Source organism: Hirundo rustica, chromosome 1 (assembly GCF_015227805.2).
Source record: "Hirundo rustica isolate bHirRus1 chromosome 1, bHirRus1.pri.v3, whole genome shotgun sequence".
NCBI classification, from domain to species: domain Eukaryota; kingdom Metazoa; phylum Chordata; class Aves; order Passeriformes; family Hirundinidae; genus Hirundo; species Hirundo rustica.
Window position 1 is genome coordinate 119,012,259 of NC_053450.1, and position 24,175 is coordinate 119,036,433.

The window sequence follows — 24,175 nt, forward strand, 5'->3', positions numbered from 1 at the left end:
TTATTTTGGGTACTTATGTCCTGCATAAGACAAGTCACTATGACATTAGGCATCTAGCCAGATTTTTTTCTTTTTTTTTTTTTTTTTCCTTTTTTTTTTTTTTAAGAGTGGTTATGAGATTACAATTTGCAGGTAAAATATTTATCAAAACTGAAAATTAATAGAAAAACTTGCATCTATCAAAGATCACAGGCAGTCCTTTTTCAGAACCGACTGCTCTTCTCTCACAGCTTCTCAACCAGCTGAGTGTTTCTTTTAAAAAATAATATCTTATAAAAAGATTCTACAAAGAAACAAGTGTTTCAGAACCCCCCCACACCTGTTGTTTTCCCTTATGATTTTCTTTTTTACTGGAAAAAATAATAAAACTTTATCAAATAGGTACTGCATTAGGTAGCTATAACATTATTTGTCTGGGAATTTTCTTCATCTTCCCAAACATGTGCAACTCCCCCCGTGATTGTGGGGTTTCTGAGGCTGTAGCTGATAAACTTATTAGGAACATAAGGTAATCGGCACACAAAAGAAATATTCTGTAATTAAATACATTATAAAGCATTTAATAAAATAATTTTTGTAACTTCAGTATAATACATGTTTGCAAAACTAAAAGGGTTTTTTAAAAGTGCTAAGTATTAAACAAAAGTTTCTTGAAAGTCCCACAACTCAGATATAGAACGGCTTTCCCTGTCCATAACATAGGCACACTATTTGGTTGTAAAAAAGACAGTGTCACTTGTCAATTAATCCAGCTTCTTTAATTTTTGTGTAGAAGAATTTCTCCAGTATATTGGCACATTTGTAGTATTCACTCTCGGGGGGGTTGTACTCTCTGCAGTTTGTAAAGACTCGCTGCAAGTCTGCCATGAATAATTTCTTAGACACGTAGTACCTGTTCTTGAGTCGCTCACTCATTGTTTTGAGATCTGCACAGAAGAAAAATAGATTAACAGCGTTGGGATTCAAATATGTTTTGTGTGCAATATCCCTTCAAACTGATTTGCAATTTAACATGAACTGGCAAAGCTAGGATTTGGAATGGAAATTGCCTTCATCTAAGGCATGGTCTGAATTTTAGCTTCAAAAGCAACTGAGCTGCTGGAACTAAGCGATGTTTCACTCTAAGGATGAATTTACGCAGAGTTTATTTTTAATTCTTTATAACATTAAAGCTTTTTTTTGTTCTGTGCTCATACTTAGAGCTCTGAGTTTTCTGTGGGTAGTAGATGTCCCCAATGCTCCTCTGTCCTGAGACAACCTGTTCCCAGCTCTGCTGGAGGAGGCCTTATGGGCAAAGAATTCAAACATCACAAAACATGTTAACCTAAAACCCTTACTGCTGTGCAAACACAGCAGAGAAGATACATTGGTCTACACTACAAGCAGGATTTGCAGCTTTGAAAAAAAAGACTAAATTTGTTCTACCCTCTACATATATTTTTATTACTTCTTCAGAGTTTATAGCTGTATATCCTTTTAAGAATCATATGAGAACTGATCTCTCCTGCTTTCAGAGCATCATGCAAAACATTTACTCACAGAACATTCTTTAAGAAGTGTTCCTTCTTTATACTAAAATCAGTCATGCATAAAAGTACGTAAATCATCTCAGTGTTCTCCACATATTTTCTTTCCCAGTAATTCTCAGCAGGCATTTAAAAATTCTGACTACATTACAAGTGTTCTAGGAGTGAGTACAGGAATAGAAGTAGTGGGAGGTGTGCTGGATGCCTTGGCTTTTCTCACCTCATATGCTCTAACAACTATTTTTTTAGCAAAGCTTGAGCCAGGCATCAGCAGCACCTTTGTGAAACTGTAACAGAAGTAGCTGAAATGAAGAAGACTTAATGTCAATGAGCATTGCAAGGACAACAAAGACCAAAGAGCTCCAACGTAAAGGAATGAAACTTTTTAACTTCAGATTTTAAAATATGGCTGTATTTTTGTTTTGGTAATGGTTTGGGGTGTTTTGGGGGGTGGGTTTGGCTTTTTTAAGGGTAATTTGAATTTATTTAAAGAGAGGAAACCCTGTCAAATTGACAAGATGGGAGTATTTAAGGAAAGTTTGATGGATGCTCAAATACTTTTTCCAACGGTACAGAACTTGCCACTCCCTAGTTTTGCACAGTATTTTGCAAAAGTAAAAGCTCATTCAGCTCCCATTAAGTCTGAAATTCAGGTGCTTATACCTAAACTAGATATCTATATACTAATTATAGCACCCAGCTTAGAAGGCTGTTCAGCTCACCCTAAAGCAAATGTTGCCTGGATAGAGAGTAAAGCTGTTCCACTGTTCTAAGCACTGTTCTAAGCACAGGGAAAGTTTGGTTCCATATGGCTGCCACTTAGCCATACAGCTTTTGAACAGCAGATGAAAATGAAAAAGGAGTATTACTTGATAGAGCACCTGAAGAGCACTTAAAACAGGGGTAAAAAAAGAATTTATACGTGAGAACAGAGCTTAGGAGGTAGTAAAAAAACCCTACAGCCATACCTCTCAAAACCTATACAATTTAGTCTGTACACAAACATAAAGGCAACTGTTATATCTTGTCTGGGCAACTTTTTACAGTATCCACATGCTGGCAGGGAGAGCAGAAAGAAATCATGAATCAAGTCATATTTTAGTTATGCTGGGTTCCTTAACTGAAAAAAAAAAAAAAAAAACCAAAACAAAAACAAAAACAAAACAAAACAAACAAACAAACAAAAAGGCAAAACTTTAACAAAGACTTCAGCTAAATCCTCAAAGTAAACTGCTGCCCCTACCTCTAGTGTAATGCATCTAAATAAGGAAAGGACAGGCAACATTCCTACTTAGAGTTTGGCAAGTTGGGTAAGTTATTTGTAATCACTGTTCAGATTAAAGAGATTTCTGAGCTGGATCTTGTCAGAAAAGCAGATAGAGAAAACTCTGCCACAGAAAGGGATTCACATTCCTTTTCTTCATTAGTAGAAAATAAATTTGTGTTGGGGACACAGGAAGCCAGCGATTGGTTTATAAAGTAAATATACATCTGCTATTTGGGAATGTTTAAATTTTTTTTAATATTCAGTTTAACTAAATTGGTATGCATAGGCTTGGAGCCTATGCAAAGCAACATGAACAAATACTTTTATTCTCTAAGAAACTGATGGCTAGTAGCCTGCCATGAATAACCTGTATTTCATTCTCTAACAATATTAAAGGGTTCAGAAACTGTAATCAGTGATAGAGGTGAATATTGCATAAATGAGAAAGGAGTGTCAGAATTCAGTTTTAAATCTGATGCAGTACAAATCAGGCATCCGTTTAGAGTATCACTGAATTATAATCAAAATTATATGTCCCAGAAGTCAAAAGCTGGGTCATAGAGAAGCAGTCAAAAGAAAAAACATTAGTAGTAGTTTTGTACTTCCCTTCATCAAGCAATCTTACATAAACAACAGCTGTATTACTTATAGTAAACTAAATACAACAATAAATGTAACACTTCAGACAATTGAGGCAGATCTAAAAGACAAAGATAGAAGTTAGCTTACAATCAGTTTCATTAAGCACTTTCCTAAACTTAAATTGGAGCAAAGTGTTAAGACAGTTAGAAAACCCTGCAACCTTTGAAAATGTTTTCTCAATGTGGTTTAGAAATCTTAAATCTGTATTTCAAAGCAACTCAAATGCTCAGGTGTTCCTGAAAGTTTGGTTTTTTAAACATATGAGTAGGATCTGCAACTACCAGTTATCACACACAAGAATATATCCCTACAACCCACCTACACCAGCTCACTCCTGAAAGCTTCTACCTGACTGCACCATTTAAGAGCTTGTTAGGGCTCTCCAGGGCACGCTAAGATTTCAGATACATACACCACACGTTTCACAAAGGTCACAGAGCACTCATCAGTTTCAAATGACAGCATCACACTCTTGACACTTCAGAGCTGCAAGGTATTCAGCTGCAAGTAACATATATCTTTTTACCATAAAACAATCAGATTAAAATTTATCTGCTATGTCTGCAGCTATAATGATCTTTAAACTCTACTTAAAAAATGTTAATGGCATTACCCATGGGAAACCTTATAACTTCATAATATCCAGGAGCTTCTGTTCTCTTCACGGGTTCCATGAAGGGCCAAGCGCTTTGATGGCTCTTTGGTAAAGAAAAAAGTAAGGTATCTAATATGGAAACTAGATATTGGAAATAATTTAAAAATCTTTACAGAAAGTAAACTAGAACTAACACTCACCTTCACTTGCTGCAGGATGGTTTTTAATGTGCTGTAAAGTTGATCTGGATCCTTGGGCTCTTTGCTTGAAGGAAAATAAGAATATAGAAAGATTAGTTTGAGTCCCTTATCTTCATTCCTACAACTTGCATCTTACCTAAAACCAATTCCAAAGTTTAAAGCATTTTATGGAAGAAATAAAATTTAAAACAAGCAAACAAACCCAAACAAAAATCCTTAAAAAAGAACCCTACCACCCAAACCACACTTGCCCACAATAAAAAATACCACCAAAAAGCCACTTAAGAACTCATCTCTAGCAGCCTATTTGATTTCCAGCGGATGGAAGGAAACATCAAGCGACATTGTTTACAGAGTTTTCAAAGTTCAGTATTCAAAGGAATATCCTAACTGCTTCAACATTTTACTTTGTGTAGCACTTACCCTCTTTCTTTTCCGCTTGGTTTCCAGCCAGTCTCTCCTGTACATCAACAACATGAGATATTATATGGGAATTACAGCAGTTACATTAACTGAATTATTACAACTCAAAGAAGAAAACTCATTTCAGCACTACTGCAGTAAAATGGGTTTGTTTTGATAAAAGCAACTTCTCATAAATAACATAACCATCTAGCCCACAGTTCCATTCAATTTCCTGCATGCCTCTTCCTCCAGACTGCTGAAAAGATTCTAAAATATTTCTATATGAAACAGATTTCTTTTCAATAATTTAATACCTATTTTAATGCAACCCACCCCTGTAAAGAATAACCAAGACAAAGTTATCCAATCTGATTCGCCAGGGACAAGGATTAAATTGCAGAAAAGGATAGCTAAAGAAAAGTCCCCCAAAATATGATATTTAATTTTTTTTAAATTCTTTTTTGTCCTGTAAGTTCATGCCTTGCACAGAAATCATTGCCATTCAGCAGTGCAATGCATTAAAATAGTGCCAGAGGGAAACTGCTGCCTACACTGTGATACAAATCAAAGAGGAATCACATATAAGTAAAATTATACACACATACATAAAAGAGGATCAGGCTGGGATGCCTTGGGGAAATCTCAAAGACAGCAGTTGTAATGGAAACACAACAATCTTCACAGAAATCAAATCAGCAGACCAAAACAATTACATTCTAATAAAAAAAAAACTACGTGACTACATTAGTATTTCTGGTCTCAGACCTTTCTTGGGCTATTCTGCTTCTGTTCTACATTAAAAGAGACTGATACATACTAATTCCAGGAATGCTTTCTATAGGAATCTGCCGTACTCCGTCTTTGAAGCAAGAAAGGCCAGGATAAACTTTTCGTATTTGAGCTTGCTTCCTTTCTATGAGCTTTTTAATGATCTGTAATAAAGCAGCACAGAAAACAAAAAATAATTTATTTGGTCTAAAGTAACCCAAAAGATTAATGCAAAACTGTGAGGAACAGAAACATTCGCACTTCCTAACCTTGTAGTCCTTTTCCATGAAGCTGGAAATGGGGCTGAGCTACCTGACCAAACACTGATTCTGCAAATGAGGCTACTAAGTCTCTCAGCTATTTTGGCACAAATCTGGGAAAAAAGGAATCATTGCCTGCTCTATTTATCACAAGCTGCACAGCTCTTGGGAAGACAGGACAGGAGCAGAGGCGGAGAAGAAAATTTTCTGGAAGAAGGTTTGAGAACTGGCTATAAAATTTTAACAGCTGGAGCTTCTGAAATGCTTCTGCACAGCCGGTTAAAAATTTCAAGGCACATATTGAATGCATGTATTTTGATGTACATATATGTTCATATTCCAAAATTTTAGAAATAACCCATTCACTCCAAAGTCTCCTGTAGGAGTTGCTTATGTATCGATCAAAGCTACTCTCATGAAAGATTTCTCTGAAGGACATCAGAATGATGCCACTCTTCAGAACCAAAATTCTACTCTCTTTGCAAATGCTAGGGAAAGGCTTTTCCCACTCCTAGGTACACTCTGTTTTACTTTGCAGTCTTATTACCTCAGATTCTAAGCAATTTGCTTTGGTGCCTTGATACCCACTTGGATACTTATCGAAGCTTTGTGTGTCCTGGATATGTGACTTTCAAAACTTCATAACTTGGAGTAAACAAATGCACAGCCATGCAGACCACCAGTTTGAATATTTTCTTCGGAAGTAATAAAAATGGACGTATTTTTATTTTTAAGCACCTTCACTCCCTCATTCATAGTATTTCCTCTCAAAGAAGAGAAAAAGAAAAGACCTTCAAAAGAGCTTAGAAATGTTAAGAGGAATACAGTATGCAAGAGCACTGTGGCCAGATTCCAGCATAATATGAAAATAATTTCAAACTAATTATTAAATCCAACTTAAGCCCTTCTTATAATTTAGGAACTAGTAGCTCTTCCTGATTAAAGCAAGCTGTTCAACCAGTACCAGTAATTACTCACAAGCCAGGAGGTCACAAAGCTTTGCATAGAGGAACTTGTCATATCTTTCAGAATGACTGTAAACAAGTTACTGGTCCAGTGTCAGGTGATATGGTCTTAGAAGCCATAGCTATATACTCCAGTTCTTTAAATAAAAGCTTAGATCCCATGAAAAAAAATTCCCTTCTAAAAGGACAGATCCTGAAAAGCCTGACATCTAGTACTGGCCAATACCAGCATTCAAGAAAATCAGTACATAATACAAACTGTCAACAATCAAAATTCTTTTTATGCCCAGGTAGCATTATCACTGTCTTTGACATGCACAAACAAGTAAACACTCTTCATGAAGCTGCAGACTGTGAGGGCTATTTCTAAATTTCCTTGCAACAGGGAGAATAAAAGGTCTGATCAGTGTTTCTAATGTTAGGCAGGCAATCCTAAGATGCAGTACCAAAGCTGTATGTAATTATTCAACAGCACAGATCAGTGCATAACAGCAGCTTTCTTCTGAATAATTTTAGACATGAGATGTCTGGAGGACCAAGGCACTCTATCTCCAAGTTCTTTAGAATAATGTGGACATCCCAACAAATAAGAGAGTGAAGAAAGTTAACAAAGCAATTCCAGAGGCAAAATTTTGAAAACTAACAAGTCTTTGGGAAGTGGCATGTTATGGTGATAGTTTGGGCCCAGGACTGTTCCGTTGCATTTAGGCATGCCTAAGATGTAACAGGCTGCAGTGTCCACTATCCACGCTGACAACAAACATCCCACCCCTAAGGGGCAGCTGGCACATCCAGCAGTAGCCTGGAATCTGAAGGGTAATGCAGCCAAGCAGAAATTAAAAGGGAAAACCTTATGGTCACTGTTGTACGGACATATGAAAACTTTCCCGATAAGAAAAGATAAAAAAACCTTGTAAATTAAATATAAAACCATCTGATAGTGGCTTTCCTTCTCCAAGCACAGGCCAAATCATTCCACTGGAAGAAAAATTATTGTTCCATAAAGAAGCTTTTTAACAAAATAAAAAGTCAGGTTTGAACAATCTTGAAAGAACTGTTATAATTTATATTTCTGTAAAAACCAAGGAAGGTATTTAAACACAAGTGGAAACGTCATAATTATTTTTCTAATAAACTGCCTTACTATAGAAAATATTATTAAGAACTAAATAAAGAACATCCCACATAAAATCCAAAGAGGGACAGAGTGGAAATCAAGACAGTCCACCCTTGATTTATATACTTTAAAAATGGCAGAAAAAAAGAGAATCCTCTTCTTTTCAAGTAAAACAGGCCATGCAATACAAACACTCCATTTAAATGTCACTCTAATGAACACTATTGATATAGGAGGGAAGGAACTGACAAAACCATTAAAAAAAAAAAAAAATCAATCTCATAAGATTTTTCTTAGATAACTACAACAAAATTGAACTTTGAATTATTCCTCAAAATACCAGTACTTTAACAGTCTTGCTCTTGTTAAGTCAGTAACTTAGAATTTGATGCTTCAACGACAAAATTTTGGCACTGGGACTTGAATGAAGGGATTATTCTAACTAATAAAAGTATGCACGCAAATTCAAGCACCAAAGCAAAGAAGAGAGCTAACCTGGCACCCACTGAACTATTTCTAAACATCTGAATAGAGGGTAATATTAAACATTTAATTTCAACCTTCACCTCTTTTTGCTTTTTGATGATGACAGAAAATTCCGTGTAGGGGATCCTTGGATTTAATTCACATCCCATTAATGTGGCACCCTCATAATCCTTGATGTAGCCAACATATTTTGCTTTTGGTACTTTAATATCTTTGGAGAAACCCTGACAAAGAAAAAACAAACAAACAAACAACCTTATATTGTCATAATGTCACTTTCCTTTTACATTTGTTTTAATTGAAATGAATGAGGATTCAGAACCAAATTCATCATAATGCTAAAATACAAAAATTACAACAGTGAGTTACAGACCGTGGTTCAGTGTTGCATAAACCTTTTCATGGGAGGCACTTGATAAAAGAACAGTTAACTGCTAAGGAGGACAATAGGGGTGACTGTATTCATTTTGAATATGTGAAGAGTAAATTGTACCAGCTTTATGTACAGAACCATAGAAGAGGTTGGAAGGAACCTGAGGAGGTCATGTAGTTCCATCTCAGCTCAGAACAGGTCTCATCATATCTAGCTGATCAAGGCCATGACCAGTCTTGAAGACTGTAAAAGGACAGAGATTCCACCACCTCCCTAGGCAACATTTTCCAGTATTTCACCACCCTCAGAACAGGAGAGGAAAATAAAATTTCCTTCTACCTAGTCACAATTTCCCACTATCCAAGTCATCTTCACTGCCTAATGCTGTACACCTGTGAGAAAAATCTGACTCCATTTTGCTGACAAGATAGTTGACACCTGTTTATCAAATCGATTTGACAGAACAGACATTGCCATCTTTCCTGAATTTGAACCCCATGCTTCAAATCAGGAGGAGCTGTAAGTGCAGGTCAGTAAGTTTCAGTCTGTCACAGGTATGCCTAGTCCTTTATACTTCTTAAAAAATTAATGAAAGAACTGACATTTTACTACTTTTTAGACTAGACAAATTATAGACTATACCATATATTTATATTCACATGATTCTATCAAAGTAAAATGTATTAGAAGCAAAAAACACTACACAAGATGAATACAGAGCACATTTTATAGATCAAAAATATACATGCAAAAAATTGCGTTATGCATTTATCCAATTACTTTGGCGTGCCTAGTTATTTAGTTCAGCTCTGCTAGATATAAAACTTCTTGCACAAAGTAATTTCTTGCATTGAACTTACTTGTTTTTTGAAGTAGCCGATAGCATATTCATCTGCATACGTGAGAAAGTTGAGAATGTTGTGTTTGATGTGGTACTCCTTCAGATGGTTCATTAGGTGAGTCCCATAACCCTGTGTGAAACATATGAGGAAAAAGCCATGACAAAGCCTTTAGGGACTGCACACATTAGAACCTGTGGACCCAGGGTCATTATACACTGTTTTTCAAAATGTAGTCTTTCCTCTGGATCTAGTTTTAAAGATTTTCTCTTAATTAACTTGGTGTTGCTCACTCAAGAGCAGACTCTTTTGAGCCTTGTAGGGGTATCTTTGTGACCCAGATGGAAGTTGTAATTCAAGATGCCCACCCATTTTGTCATTCCTCTTTTAAATTAGGTATCAACCATTAAAATCACATACTTCACCAATAACAAAACTGCACATACTGTAACAATGGAGCATCCTTTCTGAGCCATATCATTTCAAAACTACAAATCAGTAGCAATACTGAAATTATTCCAGTGTTCTGTGCACCTGTAGCAAAACTGTCTCTGCCTCATAGGATTTATCATCTAAAGTTATCATAAAGCATAAAAAGGAACAGTGAACAATTACCATAATAAGGAGCAGAAAAGAGACTACAATCAAATAAATAGCTATGTCTTCTGACTGCACACAGGCATGACTTCCACTTAAATTTAGCCCCAAAGTAAATGAAAGGTTTCATTTATTCACACTGCCAAGTAAGCCATAGTCATCCCCTTCTGCTGTGATATGAAGAAATGTAAAGGAGAAGGGAAAGTCCATAATAATGTTTTGTTCCTGCATATGTTCCAATTTTCTCATCATACAGACTAACGGGATACTTAGAGAAACATACATGGATTCCTTTTGGGTACTCTGCTCTTGAAAACTGGGAAATTTTTTACTTATGCAAAAAAGCCGGAAACATAAATTAGAAAATACAAACTTCTGATTTAATTTACAATTTAATAGTCCCAAATATGGCAATTGCCAGAGAGGAAACCAAGCCACATACTGTAAAACTTGAAATTATTTGGTAACAGGGGACCAAACTACCTAAAAAACAATTCCATTTGTATGGGAAAATGTCAGGGGCTTTCCCTGACATTCAGGTGGTTTTAGAGTCTTTTGCCCTCTGCAAAGCTCTGTGCCAACTGGAAGAAAGAGACGGAGTCTTCAGGTTCTGATTTTTCAAGGTTGCATGCTTCATTTATTTTTTCTTATCTTACAATTTTCTCAGTGCCCCACAAAGGTCTGTGCAGCTGCCTGGGCATCTGGTGACTCCCTGACTCCGACTCCTCCCAGACTGGGCAGTCGTTATCTTTTATACTAATTGCTACATATTCTTTATTTATCATTACTTGCCAATGTCTATCACTTATACTAAACGGGTCATCTCTGCTTTGACCCAATCTCTTTAAACTACTTTGTGCCACCATCACTGCTGAAATGGAGTGAGGGAAGAAGAAAGAAGAAGCAGGAGACAACGGCCCAAATCCTCCATCTTGCCCCCATTCACCTCAATGCTAGAAACCTAAATTTACTGGTTTTTCACCCTGTGATAAGCTAAACTACAATCTTTCACACTCTTGTGGCCTGCAATCCTTCCCGCAGTGCAGGAAGCCTTTCCCATGGACTGAGATCAAAGCCAGTGTCCCTCTGGGCTCTGGGCTAGGGTTCCAGACCTCCCTGTCCAGGTCTCTGACCCTCCAGGGCAGCCAAAGGAATGCCATGGACTCCAACAGGAAAAATATTCCTGTATTTTTTACTCCAACCTCAAACTGAATTAAAATAGGAACTTATTTTTACTAAGACTAGGCACATCACCCATGTGTGAACAGTTTTTTTTTTCTCAGTTACCTGTTGGCAGGGTCAGCTTACTCAGAGAGAAAGGTGGGAAGGCAAATTTTCAGAAACACTCAACTGATACAGTGAAGCACCCAGAGGGTAAAATAATAAATAGTGTGTTATGCAACCCTGGGGGTAATTGATGGGTCAGAATTTTCTGCTCTATTAATTTGAAAGATCATAGAAAATCACAACATACCTTTGGCAGCCTCACCTGTGTAGTGCAGTTAAGCACAACTTAGGCATATTCTGTTAGGGTTTGCATTTGCTAAAACACTGAATGCTGACAGGTCACTGCTTAATGTAGAGAAATGGTCCTCTCTAACACCAGAATTGAATAAAATCAAATATAACCTGAGTATTAACAGTTATTACAGACTTTCAATCTCACTGTGTTACTCTGTGTTACTCTTTTGCACCAGGGTATACAATTTTTACATGTTAATTGCTATACATTTTGAATTAGGCCACATCTCAGCTCTTGTTTCTTGAACTGAAAATCATGAAGCTACAGCACCATCTAAAGGCAAAACACTGAACCAAATGGTCAGAGTTAGATCTACCTGTAGCCGCTGGAAAAGCTGGAGGAATCTCATATATTCATAGTGCTCTGCATTCTTTCAACACAGATGTTAATTCTTAAAATTTTGAGAAAGTCTTGTGGCATTAACTCAGAAAAGAGTGCACAGAATACACCCTGTGCTTATTTTGAGGTGTAATTTATATCTCATTTAGATTGAAGTCATGCAAGGTCACAAAGTGATTGAACACAAATTACTGCCCCACACAAGCAATACATATTTCAGTCAACCACAAGACATTACACTGATGTTGATTCTAAATCTGCACATTTCAGTTTGGTTTTTGTGTATTATATTCAGATTCACTGTATCTTTCAAAATCTATTTCTGTCTGGTAACTGAGAAGTATATTCAACATGACTAAAAGTATTAGGAGCACGTGCAGTGGGTGAACAGGACTCAAATTCATTTAATAAACACTTGTAATACAGAATTGTTTTTACCTTGACTTGCTCATTGGAAGTCACAGCACAGAAAACAATCTCTGTAAATCCTTGGGAGGGGAACATTCGGAAGCAGATACCACCGATAACACGGCCGTCTTTTATTAATGCAAGGGTTTTATGTTTCCTGAGCAGACAAAAATAACAGTCACTTTAATTCATGCGCATAGTACACAAAGTGCCATTAACCTTCCTTTTTTCAGAAACTTGATTCACTTCTTTCCATGATGATAATGCAATTATTTATGCCTCCTAAGTTAGCCAGTTGTAGCTACAGAAGAGTTGTTACTTGAATATCATGCTTTCAATATACCATAAAAGTCATCATTGTAAAAAAAGCTCCTGGCCTTGCCAAGTACTCTGAGATACTCAGGTAATGCCCAAAAAATAAAAGTTGTATTGCTTTCATTGAATCTGATTTGCTGCTACTTACACCACTGCACAGTTCTCAGGATGATTTTATCCTGAGTAAATTAAAACTTAATGGAGTTACAGAAGAGCAAGTCCTTTCTAAGGGATTCCTGTTTCCTTAGCTTCAGCCTCAAATGCAGCTGAGGAAGTAAGAGAGGACATTTCTTACTTCTAATCGCCCACTCTTCCGGGAATCAAGGCTAGAATAAATATCTGTTTCTGTTGCACTTATAGTGACTGCCAGGAAAGATGCAACAAGGTGCAATCTCAACTCTTATGCCAAGGGTAAGGAACTTTATAAAGTATAATCCTCAAGGTGTGAAAACAGTGCACCTTTCTTTAGATTATTCAATACACAGTACCATATAAATCATATAAATGATACAGTTAATATAAAGTTGATGTATTTAGGGGAGAAAAGTTGGTGCCAAAAGTGAGCCCCTGCCAAAAAGCCCAAAGAGTTGTTATACTGTATGTGCCACCATTGAAGGAGACTTTACACATATTATATATTCTTTTTTTTTTTTTTTTTTAAACTTATTTTAGTGCTTTTTACTTGTGGAATGACAGCAGCAATGCAATAGCTTGAGCTTTTGTGGTGGTTTCGTCCTGGCTGGATGCCAGGTGCCCACCAAAGTTGCTCTACCATTCTTCTGCTCAGCTGGACAGAGGAGACAAAATGTAATGAAAGGCTCATGAGTTGAGATAAGAGCAGGGAGAGATAACAATTACCACCACAGGCCAAACAGACTTGACTTGGGGAAATTAGCTGAATTTATTACCGATCAAAATCAGAGCAAGATTACGGAAAGTAAAACAAATCCTAAAACTACCTTTCCCCTCCTCCTTCCCCATTCTCTACCTTCTCTCCCAAGCAGTGCAGGGAGATGGGGAATGGGATTACGGTGAGTTCACCACTCATCTGTGTCTGTGCCACAGTTTCCTCCTCAGGCAGCGCAGTTCTTCTCCTGCTCCACTGTGGGGTCCCTCCCACAGGCTACAGTCCTTCAGGAACTGCAGTAGCATGGGTCCCTTTCCATAGGGACACAAGTCCTGCCAGCAAAGCTGCTCTAGCAGGTAGTGTGGGCAGCTCTCTTCACAGGGCCACAGGATCTGCCAGGAGCCTGCTCCAGGGTGGGCTTCCCACAGGGCCACAGCCATCCCTCAGGCACCCACCTGCTCCGGCATGGGGCTCCTTCACAGGCTGCAGAGGGACACGAGCCTCCCCATGGTGCTCACCACAGAAGGTTAAACTGCTGGAGCAGCTCATGAAGAACTGCAGCCTGTGAGAAGGACCCATGTTGGAGAAGTTCATGGAGAACTGTCTGTCGTGGGAGGGCCCCCATATTGGAGCAGGGAAAGAGGGTGAAGTCATTCCCTGTGGAGAAAGAAGCAGCATACACCACAAGGGAACTGACCACGGCCTCCATTCCCCATCCCCCAGCACTGCTTGGGGGACAAGGTAGAGAATCATGAGTGAAGCTAAGCTTGGGAAGAAGGGAGACATGGGGTAAAGGTATTTTAAGGTGTAGTTTTTATTTTCTCATTATCCTACTCTGACCTGATTTGTAAAAAATTAAACTAATTTCCCCAAGATGAGTCTATTTTGCCTGTGATAATCATCAGTGAGTGATCACTCCCTGTCCTTCTGTCCAAGAACTTTGTATTTTCTCTCCCCTGTCCAGCTGAGGAGGGGAGCAATAGAGCAGGTTTTGTGGGAATCTGGCATCCAGCCGATGTCAACCCACCACAGTCCCACTACAAGAAGCCACTTACTATTAATACAGCCACCAAGATGACATTTGGGTACAACCCAATTAGGTTGACCAGGAGTTACGAGGGCTTGAAAAGATGGCAAAAGTGTAGCACCAGACTCCCTCTGCCTCCCACGCCAGCCCCCTCTCCAAGGATACCCACGGATCAAAGACCAAGCGGGTGATGTATTCCTTCGGCATTCGAGGCAGCTGATGGGAGAACACATTCTGCAAACCAACCAGCCACATCATGATCTTCTTGTTGGGTTTCTGGTTCAGGGAGTTGCCGACCACATGGAATTCAATCACCCCCCTGCGCTCCTCCAGCCTCGCTGCCTCGTCCCGAGCCGAGTGTGCCGAGAGGAAGTTGGTCTGTACCACCCAAAAGAGGAACAAAATAGCGGTTTTGCGATTTCACATCCTCTGACAGAACAGCCTTAATGAACAAACAAATAAAACCCATTCTCTTTTTCCAAAAGAACTGCCGGTGACTGCCTTTGTAATGCACCTTTGCAGAAGGGAAACCATCAAATAAGCCAGATGTAAGTCTACACTGCAGTCTACAAAGACCTATCTGAATTTATATTGATACAGATTAGATAACAAGAACAATAGTTATGCCTCAAAAAGTTCCAAAACCTCTTGAGGGATAACACTCATCCAGCTGAAGCCTATGCCACTAAGTCTTCGTATTTTTTTAGTCTTAGACAGCTTGGGCATGACTTATAGATTCACCTACACATACTGCAAATCACATATTTTAATTGTAAGCAGGATTTTTTTTTTTTTCATTTTATTAGTGCTTTCCACTGTCTCTGCCACTACTGTAAGAGTCTAAAAGAGATTTTAATTCCTACAGAATTTGCTGTTACATATCTAGCAATTGCATCTATAGATCTAAATGCAGATTAAATACAGAAAATTTATTTAACTTACTTTTTGTCAAGATCATTTTACAATGCCAAGACATCTCTGTATGCACATACTGTTTACTTTTTTAGACCAAAGTTTGGCTGCTGGGTTTCTAGTCACTGCCAGCCACAACAGCCAGGCTGGCACAGCATTTGTAATATGCAGAGCCATCAGTCACGGTACATAGTTTGAATAAGAAATGTAGGTGGTTCCAAATCTTCAGCAGTTTCTAGCTAAATCTTGGCAAATGAGCTGCTGGCAAAACACAGCCTGGCAGAGAGAACAGAAGGAGGAAAAGCCAGCCAAGAAAAAAAAAGTGCAATTCTGTACATGGCACAATTCTGCAATTCTGTTTGTTTTCCTCTTCCAGCCGAAAAAAAAGAGCAACTGGGGAAGACACAGCAAATAACTGCTTAGATCAGTTTCTGCACTAGAGAGAGATTTTAACTTCGGATCTTTCATTCTATTGCAATTCTTGAACCCTATTTAACCTTATCTTATGGGCTGTATCTATGATTGGCAATAAAAAAGCATACTCTGGAACTGTTCTGTAACAAAAGCACCTTGCAGGATAACCTGAGATCTACGTTTTTACTTTCAATAGTTTACAAGTCTCTTTGCTAATTGTACACAATGCATTAAAAAAAAATGTAGAACTCTTCTTCATGTTAATGATGTATTTCACCAGTATTTTTTGTTCACCTGATCATATTCTTGCAAAATCTATTTTTCTTGACAGGACTCTTAGCTTGTCACATTCTACCCATGTGAAACATTTACTAAAAACAGACCATTTACAAACAGATCATTTGCAACACCAAATCTATATCTCACCTCTGGCCCAAGCATTGCTGCAGGATCTGTAATTGTTGACATTACTTCATTGATTAACTCAATTGGGATATCTCCTACAACCCTTGGCCTTTTAGAATCCTCCAGAGAATAGGGTTCATTATTTTTTCTTTTTTCCCCTATAAAACAAAACTCAGACAAATTAGAAATAACCAAGCTGCATTATGAAATCTAGTACTTCTGTCATATCCTGTAGTTTATATGAAAAGTTTGAGGTTGGGTTTGTTTTTATTTTTTCATTCCCATAGACAAAGAGAAAGAGAAATAAATTAATTCTGAAAAGTATTTATCACTTCTCAATTTTCACTTTGCACTGGGGTATTAGGACAAAAAACATACCTCTCCTTCCACTACACTTCTCTGAATTCACAGTTAAACTATTTGATTTTTCTTTTTGCTTCAAAATGCTCTGCATGCAACCTTTGTGCAGCTGTCTTGGAAGGTCAGTGTTCCATACACAAATTGCTGTGCCTATTTCTGGATAACATGAAACCCCCCTGTTAGGATTCACTGGAACTAAGTATCCATCATATATTTCTTTCACCTCTTCTGTAAACCAAGCAGCACATACACTCTGATGTGTCATATATATTTGAAAATCCATACAAAATTTCCAAATCTAAATATACCAAGTTATTAACTGCCCTACAGACTGCAGAGCCACATATTTTTGCCATGTAGCAAAAGGAACTAAATTAATAGAAGTTAAATTCATAGAAGAACAGTCCACCAAGGACTAGCAGAGGTACAGTATCAGAGATCCAGCTGCTAGCTCAGCATTATCCCACTCATTGTCCTACTCATTCCCACTTCCGAGGGACAAGCTGAGAAATGACATTAAGGAAAACTGCAGTTAAGGAGCCGCCCTAAGTTTCTCTGTAGACTAAAAATCTAAGACTAAATTTCACTGAGACTAAAAATTCACTTTGGTTTTGTTTTTTCTCCTTCCTTGAGGACTGGCTTCACATAAGCTTGGGATCATCTCTCTGACCTAGCAACCTCTCTCGACAGGCTCATTAATCCTGAAGTATTTGAAAAAGGATTTATTAGGAGAATTTATGCATCCACCAACTTTTTTCTTATGAGGTTTGTTTTTCGGGTTTTTTTGACCTAACCTCATTCAGGTTTTAAATTTAACCTGGTTGGTGTGTCTGTGTTTTCCTTCACTGCTCAAATGTATCCATTTTCAGTACTTTGAAAGATTAAAAAACCCAAATGTGATGGCCCCTTCTACGCTGGCCATCATTTAAATGAAACCTCTCTTTATGGCTTATAATAGATGTACTCCAAGAAAAGTATTTTTCAAAAATCTCTGATACCAGCAGACCTTTCCCCATTTTAATTTAATTCAAACAAACCAATTGGGGTTTTTTGCAAATACAGTTGCCATTTATGTTAGTTAAACGTTACCATAGTGGAGAAAAAAGTATGTGTGTGCAAATCTTTCAGCAAGAACACCTCAAGTTTGCTAATGTAGACTGAAGGCAAAGGTTACCATATACTGCAACTACTGATAAACATCAACAGAAGTCAAAAGGCAAGGCTCCTTCTTCATTACCTAAGTTTGGGTCAAGGGCAGAAGAAACTTTGCAAGCTGGACTCATATTCCCACTGTTGGATTGCTCCAGAGATGAAGGACTTGCACTGTATGCAACAGATCTTGCAACGGGAGGTGGACTGATAACTGCAATGACATAAAAAACAACACAAAAAAATCAGGTTGTGGAACCCATTCTGCTGCTCATGGAAAGACTGTCACAAAGCTGGACACCCACCACCCAAAAAGTAACAGTGAACACTGTGCAACAGAGCAATGCCATCAGTTCACAAGTAGAGACATTACAGCTTTATCTCAGTGTATTTTTCTAAACTAAATCCTACCTAAGGAGGGACTGCTGGATAATAGGGATTGCAAACTTCAGGCTATATTAGTTCGCAGTGCTGAGCAGAAGCTAGGAAAACAAACTCCCTTCACATACCTGCCAAGCCTGCTGGCATTTAGCTCCATGAAAAGGTTTTTTGTAGGGCTCTATTGAAAAGCAAGATCTCATAATTCAGCTTCATGTGTCCAATTTACAGTGCTCTAAGACTGGTTGGACAAATCAAACTCAATAAAGGGAAAAGTTGTTTCACTAATTAAGAGAATGAAACGATTATTTTAACAGGTCACAGACTAACATCTCTTTCCCTAATATATATATGTATATAAAGCCCCAAATTAGTCCTAAATCATGCAGTTTTCATTTACCCATCACTAAATGCAAATTACCTGTCTGGATTCCCAGCTGGCCAGCTCGGGAACTAGACACCATGAAATCCTGATCCCAAATGGGAGAATTCTGGCTGTACACTTCTTCTTCCAGCATAGACAGAAACCTAGGCACAAAACCAGGCAAAATATCAACTTAATGCGATCATTCCAAACAGGTTCTTTTTCAAAATAAGCACTTGCAATGTTTTTAAATTAAAAACATTTACTAAGTAAGTAAGAAAATGCTGTTAAAAAAAACTCCACACATGCAAAAACCACAAGCCAGAGTAAACATTAAGTATCATAATTCAGTAGAGTGCTTTCACTTATGAAACCTTACTTCTGATTACAAGCAATAGTTATCTAATTTGCAAGTGCAGAAAAAGACAGTTACAAACTCCTTTTTCAGATCGAAACTGCACTAATGAGAAAGCTGGGTTGATTGATGTTATACAATGATGGGAAAATATATCTGTTTTGATAAACCAGTATTTTGCAGATGCATTTGCTTTCTGCTTTTGATAAAATCCCAGTGTTACTAACAATGCTCTTAGGAAGATACTTTCATTCCTTTAAGCGTCCTACTGTAACATGTAATTGCCTGTTTGTGGTTGCATTGCCTGTTGTGTTGTTGTGTATTTTTAACCTGACTTTGGTAGTTACAGAAACAGCACGATTTTAAACCTCTCTTAGCATTGTTATATTCCACAGATCAGACTCTCCAGCACACTCACCCTCTCAGGGCTAATACACCAATTCCCTCCCAGCAGCAAGACAGCTGCTTATCCTGTGTTGCACAGAAGGGGCTTTTGGACCAGAAGTTGACATGGCACATTTCTACTCTCTGGAGCCATCTATATGTATAGAAACTGTTCAGCTGAAAGCAACAGGACAGTTGAGTGAAACTTCCTTGAACAGGATAGGGATTTTCAGGATCAAGCCAGACTCTGTACTGTAGGACAGCCATACCTAAGCAATGGGCCATGTTTGCTGCTGTCTATACAGGTGGTAATGGCTAAAAAGTTTGTAACAGTGACCTGACCATCTATGATAGAGCAGAAGGACAAATTCAGCTCCATTTCCAGGCAGCACAGAGGCTCTGCCTTCAGCCCAGTTAGCAACTACTTCCAAGATATGCACAGACAAAGAGCCCAGGGCAGAGGGGAGCCCTGTGCCAATGCCAGCCTCCAAGCCCTGAGACACAGGTCCTCTGTGGTGGTTCACTCAGCACAATGCCAGAGAAAAGACAAATGCTTCAGATAAGTACAGCACATGAAAGATTTAAAACATTATTCATACTTCCCACAGATCATCTGCAAACAGTACTTGCTTTTTTTTCCCCCAGCAGAATATCAAAAAGAATTGCAGTGAATAATAAAGCTTTTCAAGTTACTGCAAAAGGCTTTAAAAGGCAGTGAAAACAGGGTCATATGCACACCTACTTCTTCCACAAATCTGCTCCTTGCATCAATGGGGTGTTAAGGCCTTTTTTATATCTGTTTCAGGGCTACATCACGATCTTGTTCCCAGACACGCACAGACATTCCTGTATCCATACCAGTCTACCCCAAAGACAGTGTATATTTTTAAAGTGGTAAAATAAACCATTAATAGTAGTAGGATCAACAAATTCTGACTCTACTCAGCTTAGGAAAGTTCCTGTTGTTTTTCATTTCCCTGAGCTCTAACCCATTTCTGGCCTAACATAGTAGCTTGCACAGATAACATCAGTGCCACCTCCAGTAGGTTCAGTTCACTTCTTGTTAGGAGGGACAGGCTTTTAAAGTATGACTTGGAGAACGAAGCTACCCTTGTAAAATAAGGATATTGTTAAAGTGATACACTATTTTAACAGGAATTCATTACAGTGAATGCTCCTGTCATCATCTCTACCCCTCTTTACCACCAGTAATATGCTTGAAGTTAAGGACTGTCACAGTTGAGCATGTTTCAATACCCCTGTAGATAATTATTGCTGTTTTATTGTGAGAGATTGTCATCAGCATTCCAGTACTGGAAAAGACACTCAGTATGAAATGTATGAGTTTAGGATTCAATGATGCCGTTTTATACTGACTCCTCTCTAATAAACCCATCTCTTCTAGGGGTGGGGTGACTACTCTGTTAACTATTACAGTGTTGAATTAAACTGAAATTCTTATTAACTCTGTACAACACCCCCCTCTTTTTTAATGCTCCATCACCAAAGCAGAGGTGAGCATGTTTTTGGAGGTCTGGACCTACATAGTTTCCAAGGACTACAGAAAAATAAAGTAATTCACCTACAATATCTGCTCACAGGCAAAATACACAGTCCCCTGACAATACTAATGATCCTTTTCATAAAGTAAACCCTAGGACAAAACAAAGCAAGCAGTTGTGTACATAGAATACGCTAATCTAAGTTATGGCAGTAAAGAAAGCTGCAGTATCTATTTGCTACTGAATAAAAAGATAAATTATTTTAATCTGCAGGTAATTTCTCCCTTTACACAGCAAAGTTGCTGGTTAACTTTGAATGCAGGCACACTGTGACCCCTTACTTTGGAAAATGAGTGAGGATTAGTGTTCGTTTTTCTTGAGGAAGCTTGTCTTTTTCTTGCCTGGCCTGCTCCAGCAGTTGTCGTCTCATTACAGTAAAAACAGAGCGAAGCAATGTCCTACCAAAAACCTGGGTGGTTTCATACCGAGGTAGACTGTCACAAAACTGAGGAACATTGCAATAGCAAAGCCACCTGTAAAGAGGAAAAAAGACAGATAATTATCACCATCTGACATATGCCTTAATGCAATAAAACCACTACCCACATCATTTATAATGCAGCTGAGAGCTATATGACCGTATAAATCAGTTCCACTACAAGGCTGGACAGAGTTAAGCAGCATTTATACTGCCCAGTTTTTTACAGAAATGACAACCAAGTACTTTTAAGGTTCCATATGTTTTTTTTGTCTGCAGTCTAGTTTACACAAAGTGCTCTTGTTCCAGACAATAATCATAGATTACAGAAAATTCATGGGGATGTCAGGGATTCTCTCCACAGCTCATTCATTCAGCCTCACACAACTGCCACTGAATCCAAAGACCCTTAGCATAGCCTGTTTTACCCTCTAAACTTCTACCTTTCCCCACGTAGAGGCCAAATGGGTGACACTTTTAATTAGCTCCATCCCAATCCAACTGGATTCCCACCCTGGTTTTCCACCTGTTGGCTTTTTCCCACTATAGCCTGACTTGTTACTCTTTCATTACCAGTATCTCCATTCATAATAATCTTTGCACTAAGGAAAATTAAAGCATGTGGTGTTTCTTTTCTAGGAAAAGAGATCATGGTACTGAAGAGATAACTCAGGAGCACAATGCCTATGCAGATCACAATATCCATTACTCTTATAGGCAAGATTTTGATATCTGTGTGTAAGTGAACAGTCAGTGCTATCTGGAGCTTCAGCAGAATCAGACCACAACCTTTATGAAAGCTCCAGCAATGAAAAGAAAATACTAGGAATTGGATGCAAACATACTGTGTTGGATCCTGCACACATTTCCTCATCCAGACCCAAAGAACAGCCTGCCTCAAAATGTTCTTCCAAACTCTTGTGCCTTAATCTTTGCAAACATGAGTTGCAAAAGAGTTGTGAGATAGAGCTGTTCACAGACTTGTACTCCCTGTTCTTGGCTGATAAAGCACAGCACTCAAAACACAAGAATGCATGTGAAACTCTGATACAGTTTCATTCAAATCCTCAGGTTCTCAAATGAAATTAGTGACTGCAAAAATTCAGGCGTTCCCATGGTGCACGCAGCACCCTGAGCAATGCCTCAGACAGCACAGAGGAGAGAAGCTCACAATGACAAGTGGGAGATGGGAAGAGCACTTTGGGTCAGGGGGGACCTTAGGGACCGTGGGCAGGATAGTTGAGAAGTCAACACAAGTGACAAAACAATTAACAACAAAAAGCCACCAACCAGAACAAATGAGCTATCGATTCCTAATAAGATTTAACTCCTACCACCCCTGGCTGACAGCGATTATCACAAACAAACAGAGGTCAAACACCCACCAAACATGGCCCTAAGAGCACCGTGGACTGTAAGTGCCCTTTATGGCAGTTATTCGAGGTGACGGGACATCTGGGTCACGCACAGCACAGTCTGCTCTGTCACTAGCCAGAGTCTCAACTCACACCAGGTTTGCTGCTGTCCTACACGGAGAGGAGGTGTGTAAGAGGAAAGGCCTCCGGGAAAGCAGCCAGAAGGTGGTGCTCACCCTCGGCCAGCAGAGATGTCCGGGGCATTCCTGAGAACAGCGCGCTGACAGAGGTTAACTACCTGCTGCCTGTCAGGCAGGATCCTGAACTGCTCTCACTGTGCTCACTGAAAAAGACACTGCACTACTCATGTGAGAAAAAGAAAATATAATAGAGACATGTCTTTTTACCCTAGCTCTTCATCCTCCAGCGACTAAGTTATTCTTTTGAATTCTAACAATGCATTAAATGGTCATAACAAGAACTATAATTTTAAGGAACCAAGAAATATCTGTTCCCCATTTAAGCATTCAAGCACTTGCAAAATTAGTTTGATTTTTCAACTCCTCTGTGATTTGGTTTCAAACAGTGATGCTTTACAATGCTAAATGTATCTTCTCTCTTTTTCTTAAGTTGAATAATAAATAGGGATCTCACACAAGGCTCATATCTTAAGACCAAGAGCACTTCACAAACACAGTCCTTGCAAAAGCATTGTTAGATACAAGTGTTCCAACCTCTACACCCCATTCTTGGCTGATAAAGCATATCTCACAAGATCCAAGGATGCATGTGAAACTGATAGTCTCACTAAAACCCTTGGGTCTCCATGTTAAATCCACAGCTGCAAGAATTCACAAGGTCTATCTACAGCATAAAGATACCAGCGTACTCCTGAAGTTTGTGCATGCCCTATTCGTAAGGAAGACTCTGAACAAGCAAAAGCAGCATTACCTGGTATAATTCACTTTATACCCTGCAATATCATCATTGGGTGATCTTAGTCTTCGTTGAGAAGGTGTCTCCAGGTGCCAGTAGTTAATGCGGTTCAGAAACATTTTCGCCAGTTCCACTATCGTTTGCCTTTCCTTCGAGGGTAAGTGGCTAAATTTGTACTGCACAAAATTATTCACACCCTTAAAAAAGTAAGAAAATTCTGTTTAATAATTTAGCCATAATTTTTATAGGAGCATCCGCAAACACTCCTCACTTTAGGTTTATCATGAACTTGCATCGTGTGGGAAAGAAAAGAAATATTGGAGACCATGAACTCCTTGCTAAACTACTCATGCAGATGCCACAGACTGGTACCTGTGTACACAGCAGGAGGTACATCCAGATATTTTTAACCTACTCTAAGCAGCTGATGTAAAGGGAAAGAAGAAAAAATTCCTTTTTTCTTTCCTTCTCAAAGTCAGCAAACACAGAAAGTTCTGGTAGGCTTTCATCTATACATAAATCAACTATCATTCTCAAAACTCTCCAGCTTCTTTTCATTAACAGATTAGGGCTTATGGACTTCTACTTCAGTTTATGTCTACAAATTATTTCTTCAAGAGGTCTTAATACTTCACAATCATGTCTCCTCATTGCATTTTGGACACTGTCCAGTTTGAAGAAAAAT

At 38.5% G+C, this 24,175-nt stretch overlaps 1 protein-coding gene across 1 annotated transcript in view; it reads right to left on the reverse strand.

Moving 5' to 3' along the window:
* Window positions 1–539: 539 nt before the first annotated feature.
* The window catches only part of KAT2B (lysine acetyltransferase 2B), a 39,757-nt gene continuing 16,121 nt past the window's right edge, over window positions 540–24,175 (reverse strand). Inside the window, exons 5-18 of the mRNA XM_040066944.2 lie at window positions 23,506–23,687; window positions 21,063–21,254; window positions 18,538–18,644; window positions 17,827–17,952; window positions 16,251–16,387; window positions 14,668–14,876; window positions 12,340–12,466; window positions 9,465–9,575; window positions 8,312–8,455; window positions 5,453–5,567; window positions 4,654–4,690; window positions 4,231–4,294; window positions 4,049–4,133; window positions 540–926 (exon numbers count right to left, since the gene is read on the reverse strand). Of these exons, the coding sequence (XP_039922878.1) occupies window positions 733–926; window positions 4,049–4,133; window positions 4,231–4,294; window positions 4,654–4,690; window positions 5,453–5,567; window positions 8,312–8,455; window positions 9,465–9,575; window positions 12,340–12,466; window positions 14,668–14,876; window positions 16,251–16,387; window positions 17,827–17,952; window positions 18,538–18,644; window positions 21,063–21,254; window positions 23,506–23,687 (1,830 nt within the window). The 3' untranslated portion in view covers window positions 540–732. The remainder of the gene's footprint in view (window positions 927–4,048; window positions 4,134–4,230; window positions 4,295–4,653; window positions 4,691–5,452; window positions 5,568–8,311; window positions 8,456–9,464; window positions 9,576–12,339; window positions 12,467–14,667; window positions 14,877–16,250; window positions 16,388–17,826; window positions 17,953–18,537; window positions 18,645–21,062; window positions 21,255–23,505; window positions 23,688–24,175) is intronic.